Source organism: Halyomorpha halys, unplaced genomic scaffold (assembly GCF_000696795.3).
Source record: "Halyomorpha halys isolate HHAL.00 unplaced genomic scaffold, Hhal_1.1 Scaffold493.1, whole genome shotgun sequence".
NCBI lineage: Eukaryota > Metazoa > Arthropoda > Insecta > Hemiptera > Pentatomidae > Halyomorpha > Halyomorpha halys.
The window spans coordinates 1,124,335-1,140,620 of record NW_027111379.1 but is presented as its reverse complement, the minus strand read 5'-3'; the positions used below and the strand labels follow the sequence as shown (position 1 = coordinate 1,140,620).

Genomic DNA, 16,286 nt, shown 5'->3' with positions numbered 1-16,286 from the left:
ATCGAAACATTTCGAAAATATTAACACAGTAGAATCTAACATCTCCAATTTTACTATTAAATATTAAAATCAAGTAAATTGCTAGAAGAAACCTTAGTTACAAATTAATTTTTAGATGGAATTCAAGACACCCTAGAGAAAAAATAAAGTTTAATTTAATTCCTACCCATCCTAACCCATTATTTTCTAATGTTTCATCCTTAACAATCCCTGATAAACCACCGAGGCGTCTGAAAAGAAGTTGGCCACGGGACCTTCTAATTTAAATTAATGCTTGAAGTACCACTAATAGATTGTTCCTTCCCAAGATTTTTAAGTGTAAATGAAACACATATTTACTTATTGTATTTATTATTTTGTACCGATAAAATTACATTAAATAAATAAATAAAAAAAAAATTAATCCCGATTTTTTATTACTTTAATTAAAACTATTTAGAGTTGAAATTGATGACCCTGCTAAGGGGGAGGAATAAACAATAGCAGATGTTTTAAAACGTAAAAAAAAAGTTAATTTTTCATTCGGATCTCTATATCCTTTCAACTACCTACAACACCTAAAAGGATAATAGGATATCATTTGAAGAAAAATAAATTTTATTGAAAGAGATACGCCTTTGCAAGAAGCAACATTTAATAATGAAAAATCTGTATTTAGTGAATTTATTTTGGGAAAATTATATCTCAGAAATCACCAAACGTACAAATGTCTGTTAGAACTCAAATTACAGCTAGTTGAATGTAATATAAAGTAGTTTATGCTCAATATTTTCGTAAGAGTTGTAGTCTTCAAGCTATTTATCAAAATTAATTTCGATCAATATTGATTCTAGCTGTTTGGACAAAACTTTTGATTTATCAAAAACTAAATCCTTGAAACTATTAGACGTACAGATGTCTGCCTGCACTCAAATTAAATCTAGTTGAATGTACAATAAAGTGGGTTATAATTAAAATTTTCTTTTGAGTAGTAGTTTTCACGATATTTACCAAAATATATTCACACATTGATTTCTTGACTTTATGAAAAATCAGATCTCAGGAAATATTGGACGTAAACAGCTTTATCAGGGCTCATATTTTAGAACATTTTCTTTGTTTTAAATAATGTGCTATTAAGAGTTTTGATGTAGGTAGGTTTAAGGGCATGGAGCTCCGAATGAAAAATAGGAGAAAATCTTAGGTTTTAATCGAATAAAGTAAAATTCAGGTGGCTTCATACTTCAATACTTACGTTTTAAAGGTACTTTATTTCTTGTATAGTATATGTAAAAATTTATACTTCTTCTAGCCTAAAATAACGCGCAATTTTTCTTTACTTGATAGAATTAAAAAAATAATTTATGGTTGATTGGCAGAGTAATCAATTTACACTCTTGAATGTATGCAGTTTTCATTAAAGTAGTCAAAATTGAGGAGAAATGACTGATTATTTTCTCTCTTCTTGGGCTTTTAGAAGTAATATAAGACCCATACTGAGCAACACCTCACATTGCTGGTAGAACATATATTGTGTCTGAAGGAGTATAGTAATCTATTAAAATTTTATATTTCAAAATCGACTTAAGATAACCTTACAGGTGGTTACAAGTGGATATGGTTGATTAGGTCAAATGTACTGTATTGTAAGCTATGGGCGTAGGCAGGATTTCACCAAGGGGGAACAGACAGCTCAAAGATATTTAATTTAGCATTCCAAGATGTAATTCCTACATTTTATTGCCACTTCATAGAATTCATTCATTAATTGTTAATTTTTATTAGCTATAATAACAATAAATTACTGAAAATCGAGAATAATTATTGGATATAAATAATATACTACATAATATACTATATAATAACAACATATAATATACTATGTTATAAATAACATACAATGCACACAATAAATACAAAAATATAAGAATTGGTAAAGAAGTTTGGTATGAGAGCATCAGCTTTCTGGGGAAAATATTAACCACCTCTTCTTTTTTATTCGTTTCCTCCATTATTTATAGAGATAAGTATATGACGGATAATGGTGCTCATCGAATCTTACTTTTTTTACTAGGGTTCCAAAAATCTACGGCTCACATTTATAGGTCAAATCAATTATTAAAGTCGACATTTGAAATTTTGAGCTCTTTCATTCTGGATGTGCGATATGTTTCGGATGATATAAATCCATTTTATGACACAAATACTTTAAAAAACTAAAAGCTGCATCTTATTTGGAAATTTATTGACGAAAAAGATGAGGATGGAGAGTTAAAATAACTATTACAGCTAATAGTATTTTTTTTTTCTTTTTTAAAACTTTCTTTTGACGAATTAATTATTTTATATTTATTTAAAGTTGAATTTTCTGATGTTTTAATATATTATGGATAAATATTATTGATGTTTTTATTACATATTTATATTTCTTTATCACATTCCTAGTTATAGACGTATAAACATGTTATGTTTTTTTTCAACTGTGGTTAATAATAAACACCGTATTAACTTATGATAGTAAAAACAAAACTGTATGCCGGCAGGTGTTCAGGGAGCTAGAATATCCCTCGGAGATCGCCAGGTTGACCGAAGCCGGTCTTCTCGTGAGGACGAGCAGGCAGAACTTCCTGAATCAAGTTCTTCTTCTCCACAATGATACGGACCATAACTTTACTGATACCTTCGAGAATGAACTCCGCAAATATGAGGTATGTTCATTTTGACTATGTTGTAAAACAGGGCCATAGCAGTAAGGCCCTTCCGAGCCCTTGTATACCGGGGATCGGGACATCATTTTAGAATTACTTGATATTTTAATATAAAACACATTTATTATAAAAGAAATACTAAATTTCAATTTTAAAATGATTAATTTTGACAATGAAAATGGTTTCAGGGTTAATTTTGTGGCTTCTTTGCACCTACCTCCTTGGTGGAAGCACATTTCGCCACCACCTACGACGGGTCCTGGTAGTTTACTCAATCGATAACATCCATTTAAGCAAAGACAAATTTTTAAAAAGAGGAATCGAAGTTCTTAATTTCCAAAAGAATTCAACCCATTTCAAGAGTAGAAGCGGGTATAAAAAATCATACCCACTTTGAGTAAATGTACACTGTTTCAATCATTTAAATTAGTCAAATAATTGGACATTTGCTATATGAATACATTTTTTGAACGAATGCCACGAAATAAAAGTCGACCCTTCCAGGGCGGATTCGAACCGATACCGCTGCAGTTATGAGGCGACCTCAACACCTTCGGCTACAGACGGCTGCCGAAAGCTACAGCAATGAGGTGGGAGTTAAGGAACCGGTATTATAAATTTAAACAATTTCCCCTTGCCCAACTGAACCTATGTCACTTTAGACATATGGTTGCATATGTCCACATTCTCTTACAATTTTATAGGAAAAAAGGAACCCTATAAAAACGACTAGGTTCTAAGAAGGCCCCAGAGACCCTTCTAACAGTCCTTTCAAGCCCTTAGTATCCTGTATCAATAGCAAGGGCTGACACTTAAACAGGTACATGCTTTCATCTCACAATGGACTTGCATCAGTCTAACTATTTTATGTTTAACACATGAAAGTTAGTTCTCACAAGATCATGACTCTTACCCCAATTTCTTGGACGCCTTACACCCTGCTCCTAGTCACGCCTTCTACCCCCTCCCAGATATTTACTTCTAATTTCATAGGCTCTCTAGGCTCCGCCTAATTTCCTAAATTATCTGATTGGTCCAAACCCCTTCTCCTATTTCACTATTCTTCCTACCCCCTCTTCTCAAGTGTTCTTATATATTTCCTAGACTAGATAGCTAAGTAAGAACAGAGACACTCTGTAATAGTGAAAGTAACATGTAGTTCTTGTAAATATGTTAGAATAAAATCATTTTAGTCTTCACTGATTTTTATGTTATTTAATTTGGGTGATTCGTTCATAATCACGTCCGACCACCAAGTATTTTCCGGGGTTGACTTACGGATAAAGTAACAAAACAAATAATTAGAAGCCACAGTCGGATTCAAACTCGGGCCCAGGAGATAGTAACAGTGCCTTATTCGCTGAGCTACCCCCACTCTATTATTTACGAACAAAACGTTATTTGTTAAAAGCTGGTAAAAATTTATAGGCCATATTGTAAACACGATCAAGAGGTTATTAATGAGATTGGCTTAGCAACAGTTACGTACAGATACTGTCCACGATGCTCTATATATTGACAATAGCACATACGTTCAACATACATCGTCGGGTAAATAAGCAGGCAACTTGAAGATTTTCTACACTTATCATTGGCTGGCCTCAGTATTTATCCTTTTCCCCAATAGCCGAGAGGCCAGAAAGGAAATGGTCAGAAACGAGGACATGTTCTCCAAACATTTTATGTTGTCATGACAAATTTGTTGTTCTGACTAATTAAGATCAGCTGATTTTTTGATTGAAAAAAAAAATAGTAAATCATAAAATATCGTGATTATCATTAATGGTTAATGACTAAAATAAATCATTTTTATATCATCTAACGTTTTTTCTCTCTACATGATTTTTTTTTAATGTGTCCTTAACCACTAACTGCATTTGGAATATTATGGATTGTAAGCAGAACTTGAGAATGAAAAGTCAAAATTGAATAAATGACTTGGGACAATATTCTTTCTCTTCTCAAGTCACTTAAAAATAGAGCCCAAATGTTTGAAACGTAAAACCTAAAAGGGGATCAACGAATATCGGAGAACTAATACCGACACGGAGCAACGCAAGCTAAATAAAAACAGTCAAAAATGTAAGCGACATTTGACGGTCCTTGCTTATAAGCCATTTCTAAATGGATTTAGACTTCAGTTATTAAATAAATGGAAGAGGCTGGAACTTTTTTCAGGGACGTAATCATAGACCGGAACGAAATGCTACTCAAAGCTATTAGCACAATCTACAAAGGGTCACACTAAACTCTGAGCAGAGCGGTGTAGACAGTTGTGAGGTTAAGAAGTACAACTGGTGGATTGGATTAGCTGCCCCGACACATTCCTTCCATAGTTGGGAACCGGCCAGCCTCGTTAATTATATCAAATTGACCATCACTGCCTCGCTCTTTCTCACTTCTAATGAACAGGCTCTTTGTTTAACCAACTTTTCAATGAATTGCAATCTACATGAGAATGTTACAACCAAAAAAATGTGATGCCGTGCGCGTATCACAAAACTTTTACTTGAAACCCTGGCGAACAAAATTTTCAAACAATAAATGTTTATATTGACGAGTAGACCGTGAATTATATAACATATGTGAGAAATGATTGGGGTGCGATCAGTGAATAATAGAAAAAAGATTTTTTTTTTTGTTTTTTTTTAATTATTTATTTATTGTAATTTACAACTGTACAAAATAATACAATAGGTAAATATGTAGTATGTTTCATATACACTTGAAAATCTTGGGAAGGAACCACCCATTGGTGGTACTTCAAACATTAATTTAAACTAGAAGGTCCCGTGGCCATCTTCTTTTCAGACGCCTCGGAGGATTATCAGGGATTGTTAAGGATGAAAGATTAAGAATTAATGGGTTAGGATGCTTAAGGAGTTTGGAATAAAAAGACGCATATCTGGTTTGGGTCAAATCTGCAACGAATGGGATGTTAAGGTCTTTATGAATGAGTTTATTTGTGACGTAATAAGGAGCATCAAGGATTTTACGTAGGATTTTGGATTGTAACGATTGGATGCGGGAAGAATTTGATGGTTTGGTGGAGCCAATTCAGCAGAGCTCAATTCCATATGTCCAAATTGGTCTGATTATTGTAGTGTATACTAATTTTTTGTAGTGAATGGGAAGTTTAGAGCGTTTGTCAAGTAAGTGTTGTAGCAATCGGAATCTACGAGCAGTTTCTTATCGTTTCAGTCTTGTGTGTGGATTCCAAGTAAGTCTGTTGTCAAGATGGAGTCCTAAGTATCGAATCTGTTCAACAGGCGTTAGTGGTGTATCTAGAAAGGATACTGTAGGACAGGAGGGCAGAGGTTTACGACGGAGAGTAAAGGTGATCTGGTGGGATTTGTCAGGATTTATTTTGATTCTCCAGTTTTTACACCATTCTTCAATAGATGTTATGTGTGCCTGTAGTGTTTGTGATGCATTAGTTGGGTCGTCGTTTACAGAAAGTATACATGAGAAAAAAGTAAAAACTTATTAGAGCTAACGTTTCAGCCGGAATTTCAGGCCTTCATCGGGGCTAAGAACAATAAAAACATAAGAAGATAACATAACTGATATCGAAGAAAATGCATGGTCTAATAATTGAAGAATATTGAAACTGAATACTACTAAAATACTAGGAAAATAGTAATATTAAAATTAATAATGAAAAAATAAAATAGTATAGATATGATAATCAACAAAATAACTACAAGTACAAAATTGGATATTATTTAAATATTGAAGTAATATAATAATGTAAAGAAAAACGCATAAGTGACTTATTAGAATAACAAAATTAAAGAAGTATGACTTTATATCTATATAGAACTTTAACGAAGAACTTTCTTTATATCTATATAGAACTTTATATCTACTTCTTTAATTTTGTTATTCTACCTCAATATTCTTATAATATTAGACCATATATTTTCTTTAATAATACTTTTGTATCTACATCATCAGTTATCTTGTTATGTTTCAATTTTTTTCTGTAATTTCATTATTATTATTACCATATCATTATTATGGTTATTATCTAGTTTAATTCTCAACCACGATAAAGGCCTGAATTTCTGGCCGAAATATTTGCACTGATAATTATAATTAGTAATAATTTTAATTATTTATGTTCTTCAGTGACCGGAACATTTTCTCCTATAGTTAATTAACAAATTCTTATATATTTATAAAATTTTAAAAAACATTGCTCTTAATAATGCAAAATAGCTAATTATTTCCAATGCACAAAATTAAACGAAATTTTGAGAGTATTTTAGTACGAGAAAAAATATTTTTCCTCTCTTCTTATCTATTAGTAAAGTATCAAATCCTTTCATAGTTTATATAGACACATTCTCCAATTCTAATAAAAATGTGAGATGGTTATAATTATTTCAAATAAACAAAATTGAAGGTACTTAAGAGGAAGATTTTTTGAAAATTCTAAAGAAAATTTTAAGCCCTGTTAATTTATTGCAATAAGGATAAGACCTGGCTGATATCAAATATTTCCTGATTGTATATCGATATTACAATAACTGCCTTTTTTTCTTCCTGGCTGTTGTAATATCACAAGCTAGTCAAAGTTAGCGCTTTAACACGCTCGACTATGAACGCCCCGCGGTAAAAAGAACTACGAGAGGGATTGTAGGACTGGTCGAGAACTGGAAGGGAGTAAAGGTTCACAGGAATTGGAAGAGAGAGCTAAGGCTCATTACAGCTTCTTATGTTGTATACACCAGGGTTCGTGAAGCGTACAATATCTAGTTTTATGATGGGCCATTAACACCTTCGGCATTTGGCTATAAAAAGAATAAGCACTCTGTGCTGTCCTAAAAAATGGTTGGGAAGGCAAGTGAGTACATCTCAGTAACAAAAGAAACCACAAACCACCAAATAGATTAATGCCAAAGAGGTAAAGAAATAAAGTATTAAATGTTTTTTTTTTACTATTTGTGTGGTAAACATTTAAACTATTTATTTATACAGATTTATTTTTAAGCCTATTTTGGGTTTCAAGAAACGCTAATCCAGGAAATTAAGTGACATTAAAAGGTTTTTGGAAAACCGCCATATTTCTTCTGCCCAAAATCAGCTAAAATGCTAATTTTGCGTGTTTATTTTAAGCTTAGTTTTAAGAAATAATAGTTCTGGCTTGGCACACTAAATTCTTTAACAGAAAATTAGGGGGTGGGGAATCGTATAGTTCTCGGAGCTCATGACAACAAAGGTGACTTCCACACTAAGGGTTTTGGGAACAAATAGTTCATATCCATGCCCTGAAATGGAGATTTCAAATGCCACCTTAAAGCTGTAATAATCAGAAATAACGGTAGTAGAGTAGCAGTTTCCATGATATTGAAATACTGAATTATTGATTGTAGGGTATTTGCTGGAACGAAATATCCTTCCGGCTTTATACCGAGATCCATAACTTAGATTTCTAAAGCCACTTCAATCACAAAAAATCAGAAGCTTTATCTCAGGCCAATGCCCATGAAAATGTTATGCCCAAACCAGTAGTTTGACAAATGCCTCCCGACTCATGAGTATTCTAAACCTCTAGGCTTAACATCAGGAACCTTTATCAACACCTTCACTGGGCTATGTATGAATGTGGCATTATATTATTAAAACCATCAATTATAAAATATGAAGAATCCAAACTTTAATCTCCAAGTTTAGATTAAAAAAATTAAAATGAGCTAATCCACGCTAGTATAACCCCAGAGTGGGGCCTAGTAACATCAAGGATGAAGATAATAAATTATCTTAGTATGATATTTAAGACCTGAGTGAAGAAGAATTTTATGAAGTCTTATGGAAAATACAGATGAATGCAATCAACAACAAAAAAAAAATCAGTATAATCAGTTTCTTTATAGATTATTAAAATAAAGCCGCCCATAGCTCAGTGATTAAGACACAGTCTTACCAATTTGATGTCTATTGGCAGTGCCGGTTCGAATCCGGAGTGGCGGTCCCACAAAATGAAGAACTTTGACCCCCAACCATGGTTAGGCAGCATAGGACTCCAATGGCAGTCTTGGTCGAAAATAAATAAAGTCTATCATAAACAAACAATGTCTACTAATAATGCTCTATAAATAAATTATGAAGTATAAAATGAGAAATTGACATTTCTTTATAACTGACAATTCTTCCTTAACGTGAGGACAGAACAAGAACTCGCAATAATGGCTATTACCCATACTGCAGGTTGCAGGGTCCTAACTCAGTCAGGCACGAAGATGACTTCAAATGCTGCAGGTTGAAGGGTCTTAACCCAGTCAGGCACGAAGATGAACTTCAAATACTGCAGGTTGAAGGGTCTTAACCCAGTCAGGCACGAAGATGAACTTCAAATACTGCAGGTTGAAGGGTCTTAACCCAGTCAGGCACGAAGATGAACTTCAAATTCTGCTGAAGGGTCTTAACCCAGTCAGGCACGAAGATGAACTTCAAATACTGCAGGTTGAAGGGTCTTAACCCAGTCAGGCACGAAGATGAACTTCAAATTCTGCAGGTTGAAGGGTCCTAACCCAGTCAAGCACGAAGATGAACTCCAAATACTGCAGGTTGAAGGATCCTAACCTAGTCAGTCAAAGAAAAAAAATACAATTATACAATTATTTTAATTACAATTATATTGGTTTTAGTCGATAACAATATATCAAGGTCGAAGCAATCCAAAACTGCATTTCTCACACGCTGTGAAAATTCGTTGCCATTTTTTTTTTTTTTTTTTTTTAAGAATAGATAATTAGCTGAGACTTTAACTCTTGAACAGTTGTACGCTCAATAGTAGCCGAGATACGGTTTAACAAAACTGATATTTTTTTTAAAAACAAGAAATCAGCTTTTTGTGATATTATTTTGGCAAATGTCATGGAAACTGCTACTCTACTACCGTCATTTTTTTATTCTTACAGCTGTTTGTATTATTCTGATGAACTGTTCACCAATAAATGGGGCAAATAGGATCATAGCCTTTATCAATGTACCTCTTAGCAGTAAGAGATCCAGTACCAATGAAAATTAGTTCAGTTGCAACGTGGAATTATGGTCCTCCAGAATCGCGAAGAGTGTGTAAATCAAATCGCCCTCCTGGACTTCTCCACAATCTTTCTGCACCGTCGGAGTGGTACAGATCGATTAGAGTCGATGAGTACTCATCTTTGAATAAATCTCCATCATTTTTGGTTGGCAAATTATCGTCTTTCTGCACGACAACTTTCCAGAGTTATCGTGCGGCTTTAGAAATGCCTTTATTCCAATAATACAAATCTATAAATAAACAGTTTAAATGTTCATCACACAAAAAGCACTTAATAGTTATATGGCAGTGACGAAACTTTTATGTTGCTACGCTAGCAACCTAATGTCTTTTGTTAGAAAAATATAAAAAAGATTCCCAATGCAAGTGTGTCTAACTTACAGCCCCAGCTTTAAATGACCACTTAAAGTCTCATACAATACTCCTATTTAGCATTGACATACTGTTGTCAAGAGAAGTCCATCGTTTGTTAGTACCATAGAACTAAACCCCTCCTCTAGTTCTAACCTATCCCCCACTAGTACAAGAGCCAGGAAGAAAGAAAGGCAATCTCACCCCAATTTTTTATTACTTCAATGAAAATTATGTATAATTACTATACAAAATTTATGAGTCTGCCAAGTATAGGCAGGGGGATTAAAAAATGGCGGCTGTTTCAAAACCATACAAAACATTGATTCATTCGGAGCTCTATATCATAAAAACTACCAACAACACTACAATTTAAGAGAACATTATTTAAAGACGAGTAAATTTGCTGAAATGTTAGCCCTAAAAGAGCTATTTACGATCAATAGTTCTCGAGATATAGCTTTTTAAATAGCAAAATTTCTTAAAAATCTACTGAAAGATTAGTAGTTAGTTAATTTATTTTGAGAAATCTATATCTCAGGAACTATGCGACGTACAGATGTCTATTAGCACTCAAATTAAAGTTAGTTTAATGGACTATAAAGAAGTTTATGAGCTTTACCTTCGTAGGAAAAGTAGTTTTCATGATATTTGCTAAAATAAATTGATTTATAGTTGTTCGGACAATAAATTTGATTTATGAAAAACTTTATTTCTGAAACCATTGGACGTACCGATGTCTGCCAGCGCTCAAATTAAAGCTCGTTATATTTACTACAAAATAGTCAATTATATTTACTTTTTAAAACTGCCTTTTTTCTCCTCTTGGGTTCTTGTACTACACCTCCTGACATTACAAATACATATCGCAGTATGTTAGAGATTCTGAGGCTGATGTTAGATTCTATAGCTGTCAAAGGACGCTCTAAGAGATAAGTTTCATATAGTAATTGTACATATTATGCCTTATTAGAAGTAAGACATAATATGTACATTATAACAGAGAGATTTATGTTGTATGATCTGGATTTTATGTAACGGACTCCTAGAATTTTCATCAATGACAGAAAATAATCCTTGGTTAAAAATTAAATATTTTAAGGTATAAAAGAAGAGTTGAGTCCTGTAAAGCAGTCTTTTGACTAATGAGTGATTATACAGGCCCATTTAATCCTGAAGCGATTATTTAAATGCAGATAGTTCACACCTATTCTGTCCAAACCAAGTTACCCTAAAAAATAAACACATTACTCATAATCAGTTTTTAAAATCAATGACAAAGATTCAGGTTTAATCATGTATACATCATCTAAATGCTCAATTGTATAATTCATTCTATAATCTTGTATACATTTATTTCTGTCAGAAAATTACATGATTTGGAACCGTTTAGAACTTTTCTAGCTTTTATAATTAATTTATAATTTTTTTCCATGTTTACGTCAGCCTTCACTTTCTATCTGCCTGGACTCCTGCCACCTTCCGTCTCGTGAACTTTAAAATACTTTAAAATTTTACTCGAAAATACTTTATGATTCACACTTCGAGGAACAGAATGCATTATATTTAAACCCATCTCGGCCCAAAATACTCTATGCTTCAAAAGACGGTGAGCGTTTGATGGAGTGGGCTGTCAAGCGAACACGAGCAAAAACCTGCTGCTTTCAATTAACACCTTTAGCAACTGCTTCTACTAATTTAAAAATAACGGTTAATGTATTGTTGCCTTAACGGAATCCAAAAACAAACAATTTTGAAAAATGAAACATTTTTTTTCGTGATAGCTAGCAGAAAAAAAAATTAAATTTTTTAAATTACAAAAAATATTTCTATTAAATAATTAAATTATTTTAAAAAAAATTAAACCGGGTTAGTTGTGCAGTACTTTGTAAGGAAGTTCTGTTAATAGACCAATAATTGTGCAATAAGGTAATTTGGTCAGAATCGCGCTCGATTAAGGGTGGATATAGGAGGCCATAGGGCTAACTCACAGCCATAGTGAAACAGAAAATAATCATCTGCCTCAGCCGGATTCGAACCAAGGTCCTTGGTGGAGTTAGTAGGGCAGTTCCGTTCCCCCCTTTTTTTTTCTTATCTCCTTATTTAATTTATTGAACAACTACCATATATAGAGGGTTATTCTACATGTACATTTACATATTTACAGTGCTCTTCCTTTGCCATATGGCATTATAAGAGGTTGGGCTGGATCGGCTGAAGATGAGGGTTACATTATATTAGACCAGGAGCCGCTGGCCGAGAGGTACAAAGAACGGGGAGGGACCGCTCCACTAGCGAAGCCGCTCCCACAAATAATAAATAGTAAATGAAATTTTAAATATGTTTCATTCTTCTTGAAATAATATTTGACATATATGAAATTTCGGCTCATTACTTTCCGAATATATTTTGAATAACTATTCAAAATTTATATAGTTTTGAAATTGATAAACATTTTAAACAAGCTGAAACTTTTTTTTTTTCAATCATTTAGTGCTATCTTACATTCCTTCACATACAAACGTATATTTATAACGTCTTATATAAATCAGAAAAAGATTAATAGGCGTTCAGTCATCAAAACACTTTTATTAAATGATATTAGAATGAATATAGAAAAGAAACACTATCTTTAACAATGGATAATCAGTATTGACGTCTGGAAAATTAAAACTACAGAAAACGATGGAAATTCAATATATTCAATGAAGCATCAATATATTATTTTTATTATATAATCAGTTGTATTTTATAATATTTTTGACATAAATTCATATTTTTATTTATACAAATCATGATATTATTTTCTTTTACTTAATTTTTTTTTTTAATTATTTTAAATGTAATTTTTCCCCCTTTTATTCAGTGAGTACTATTGTTATCTTTTACATTCATTTTTCTCTTTTTTTTATTATTTTATTTCTGTCTACATATTGTATGGACAAATATTAGAACTCTAATGGTCTTAATATATGGCAGATTATATTAGTTCTAAAATAAAATAAATAACCACAAAAAAATATTTTGTGCCAGGTGTTTAAAGGCTTTCTACATTTTAATCTATAATTTACCACAGGCTTCGCCATATGTAGAAACGCGGTGAGCGATTGCTTACTTGAAGGAAGGAGTATAATGGAGGGAATATGCTACAAGGAAAAGTGAAGTCAAAAATGATGAACTCCAGGGGCGGGACAGAAGAGCATTAGCCAATCACCCACTGCATTCTGTAAGTTTAGATAACAATGGTGGCAATTCCTATCAATATCAACGTAAACTTGAGGGGTGAGAGGGAGAGAGGGAGAGAGGTATGCCACACTTGATTATTTATGGAGAGCGTGGCTGAACGTAGCAGGACTACAACAACCTTATGTGTAAATCAATCAGCTCACGAAAATTAACCATAATAATTTTCATTATTATAATATATTGAAGACAAACTTCATTTGTTTTAGTCATCGGTCCAAGAGGCGGCTCAGAAAGGTGTTTTGGTTCCTATCAGCGAAGGGGCAACACCGGAATCCTTAGCTCGTTGGAATCACCTGCAAGCGATATTTTTCGCATCGACTGTACTCACCACGATTGGTAAGTTACAGTAATAATTATTAAAAATATTTTTATCAGTAACAGCTCACTAATAAACAATAAACAAATATGCATACTTACTTATTCTACTACTTAATAACCTTTTACAAAATGTTATAAGTTCCACGACAGTTTTCTTAACAGATATAAAACGCAGAATGGCGTATTGATCACTCGGCGCTCACACTGCAACTTAATTACATTTGTTTACATATTAGATGTGGGGGGTATCCGACACAAAGTTTTACGCAGTGTATAGGTTGCTATCAATTTTAGAGGCCTAGGATACCAGCCCTTCTTACCTTTTTTTCGCTTGAATTCTTTTAGGGAAAGGTATGAATGAACGACCTTTGCCCATTGAGTTGCTCCTGAAAAAGAACAATTAGGATGCCATAATAATTGAATGATATATATCTAGGGCTGGTTGTACCTCACAGTTTAACTAGGACTTCTTAAATCTCGAATAAAATCAATAATTATCCTTTGCAACAGAAAAGTTAACCTTCAAATCTAGCAGTAAATTTATCGGCCAATGATTGCCGATTAAGCTGAGATTTATAGCAAATAAATGTTTAAGCAGGTAACCAAACAACGAACATTCTATAGCTCCAGTTGGATCTGTTGATCTCTCTAGCTTTGGTGTATTGTATTATTTCGTTTTTTTTTTTTCAAAATAAAATTCAGTAAAATAAATTTGATCGAGATAGACGATTTGACAGACGACGAAGGCTGTTTTTTTAAAAGATTCTGTGCTTTCGACTGTCCAAAAGTGACTGTTGAATCAATTTTAAATTTAATTGGACCCACAATTTCAAACCTAAGCTACATGAATTGCGGAGTTTGGCAGTGCCTAGGTCTCTAAGTTACCAGAGTTTTACTAAACTCTTGGACAAATCTAAGTTAACCAGCCCTTAAAAACGATCGTTATATAGATTATTAAATAATAATTTCCTATTACGTTCCAGGTTATGGTAACATCGCGCCAGTGACGACAGCCGGTAGAGTCTTTTGCCTTCTCTTCGCCCTGATCGGGATCCCGCTGTGCCTCACCGTCATCGCTGACCTGGGTATCGTGGTGGCAGGGTCGCTCCCCGACCTAGCATCCAAGATGGAGTCCCTCTCCACTGCTGTCAAGTCCCTAGTATCGGCATTCGCTGCACTCTTCTTGCTTCTTGTCTTCCTTTCTATTGGAGCCTTCCTCTTCATGCACCTCGAGGACGACTGGAACTTCTTCGATAGCTTTTATTTCTGCTTCATCACCATGACTACTATTGGGTTTGGCGACCTTGTACCGCGTAAGTAACAAATGCAATTACATCTTTTGTTTCCTAGTTTCAAATTCATCCAAACCTTAACAGAAATTGGAATCATCAAAAGACGTTCTATTGATACTAGTTTTATATTGCAAGTAATTGCATGTTTTGGAGTTACTGCGCGAATTTCCAAATTTTGGATATTTTCTGCTCGAAATTGCATTATTGATTCTTTAAATATAAAATCGATGTATAAATTTACAACTATTTGAATAATAAAACAATCAAATAAAGGATAACATAACGAAGCTAGTAATTAATTTTTTAAAAATTATTTTTTCAGGAATTTATACTCTTTATCCACTACTTTATTGTTTATGTCATCCGAACAACGTTTTGGGCTCTTTAGCCTATTATCGGATCGCAACTAATTACTTATATTTGAAGTATGAACTGTATGGAAAGAAAAACATGCCGTATGATGAAGTATAGTGAAATCGTGGAAATATTATCAATAGTGATAGATAGAGCTTGGTAATGGCCATTCGTTGTTCGGATGATATAAAGAATAAATTAGTGGATAAAGTGTATTATTCCTGAAAATAAAAAGGATAAAAAGGTTTAACAAATGAAATCCTTTGGAAATTGAGTTGTAGCATTAGAACTAATTATTTAAATCTAACAATTAATTTTCAAATCATTGATTCAAGATTCGAGTTCAATTATTCTTACTTCGGTCATTCGTTCTAGTTGATTGGAGAGATTTTGTAAAATGGCGAAAAACCGAAATTGCTCTGTCTTTGGAAATCCAAAAAAACAGAGCTTTGGGGATCCACAAAACCACCCATAAAGACCTTAATGTTCCATTTGTAACCAATCTAGCCCGAACTAGATATCATTCCTTCCATTATAAACTCCCTAACCACCCAAAGTTTCTAATTTTGCTCCCTCTTTCATTCCTGAACAATCCTTCGAGGTGCGTGAAATGAAGATGGCCACGAGACCTGCTAATATAAAACATCATTAGAGTGCTACCGATGGGTAGATTCTCTACACGCCTGTGTAACTCCATTTTAACTGAGATAAAATTTACTAATTGTATTATAATGTACAGTTGTAAATAGCTATAAATAAATAAATAAAATTATATTCATTAAAAAAAATAATAATAATTTCATTATTCTGTGGATTGCAAGTGCCGCCGATCCAGAAAATCAAATTTAGGTTTAAAAATTTTGGGATAAGTAGTAATTTTTATTTTTATTTCATTCAATTGAAAATTAAAAATTCATGTTACAATATTAATATTATCCAATATTTGGAGTTTTATTTTAAAATTTAATATATTAAATACTCCTTCCA

At 33.1% G+C, this 16,286-nt stretch overlaps 1 protein-coding gene across 1 annotated transcript in view; it reads left to right on the top strand.

The window, feature by feature from the left end:
- The window catches only part of LOC106683515 (TWiK family of potassium channels protein 7), a 36,404-nt gene that overhangs the window by 12,679 nt on the left and 7,439 nt on the right, over window positions 1–16,286 (top strand). The window contains exons 2-4 of the mRNA XM_067049376.1: window positions 2,523–2,687; window positions 13,542–13,671; window positions 14,637–14,966. Of these exons, the coding sequence (XP_066905477.1) occupies window positions 2,523–2,687; window positions 13,542–13,671; window positions 14,637–14,966 (625 nt within the window). The remainder of the gene's footprint in view (window positions 1–2,522; window positions 2,688–13,541; window positions 13,672–14,636; window positions 14,967–16,286) is intronic.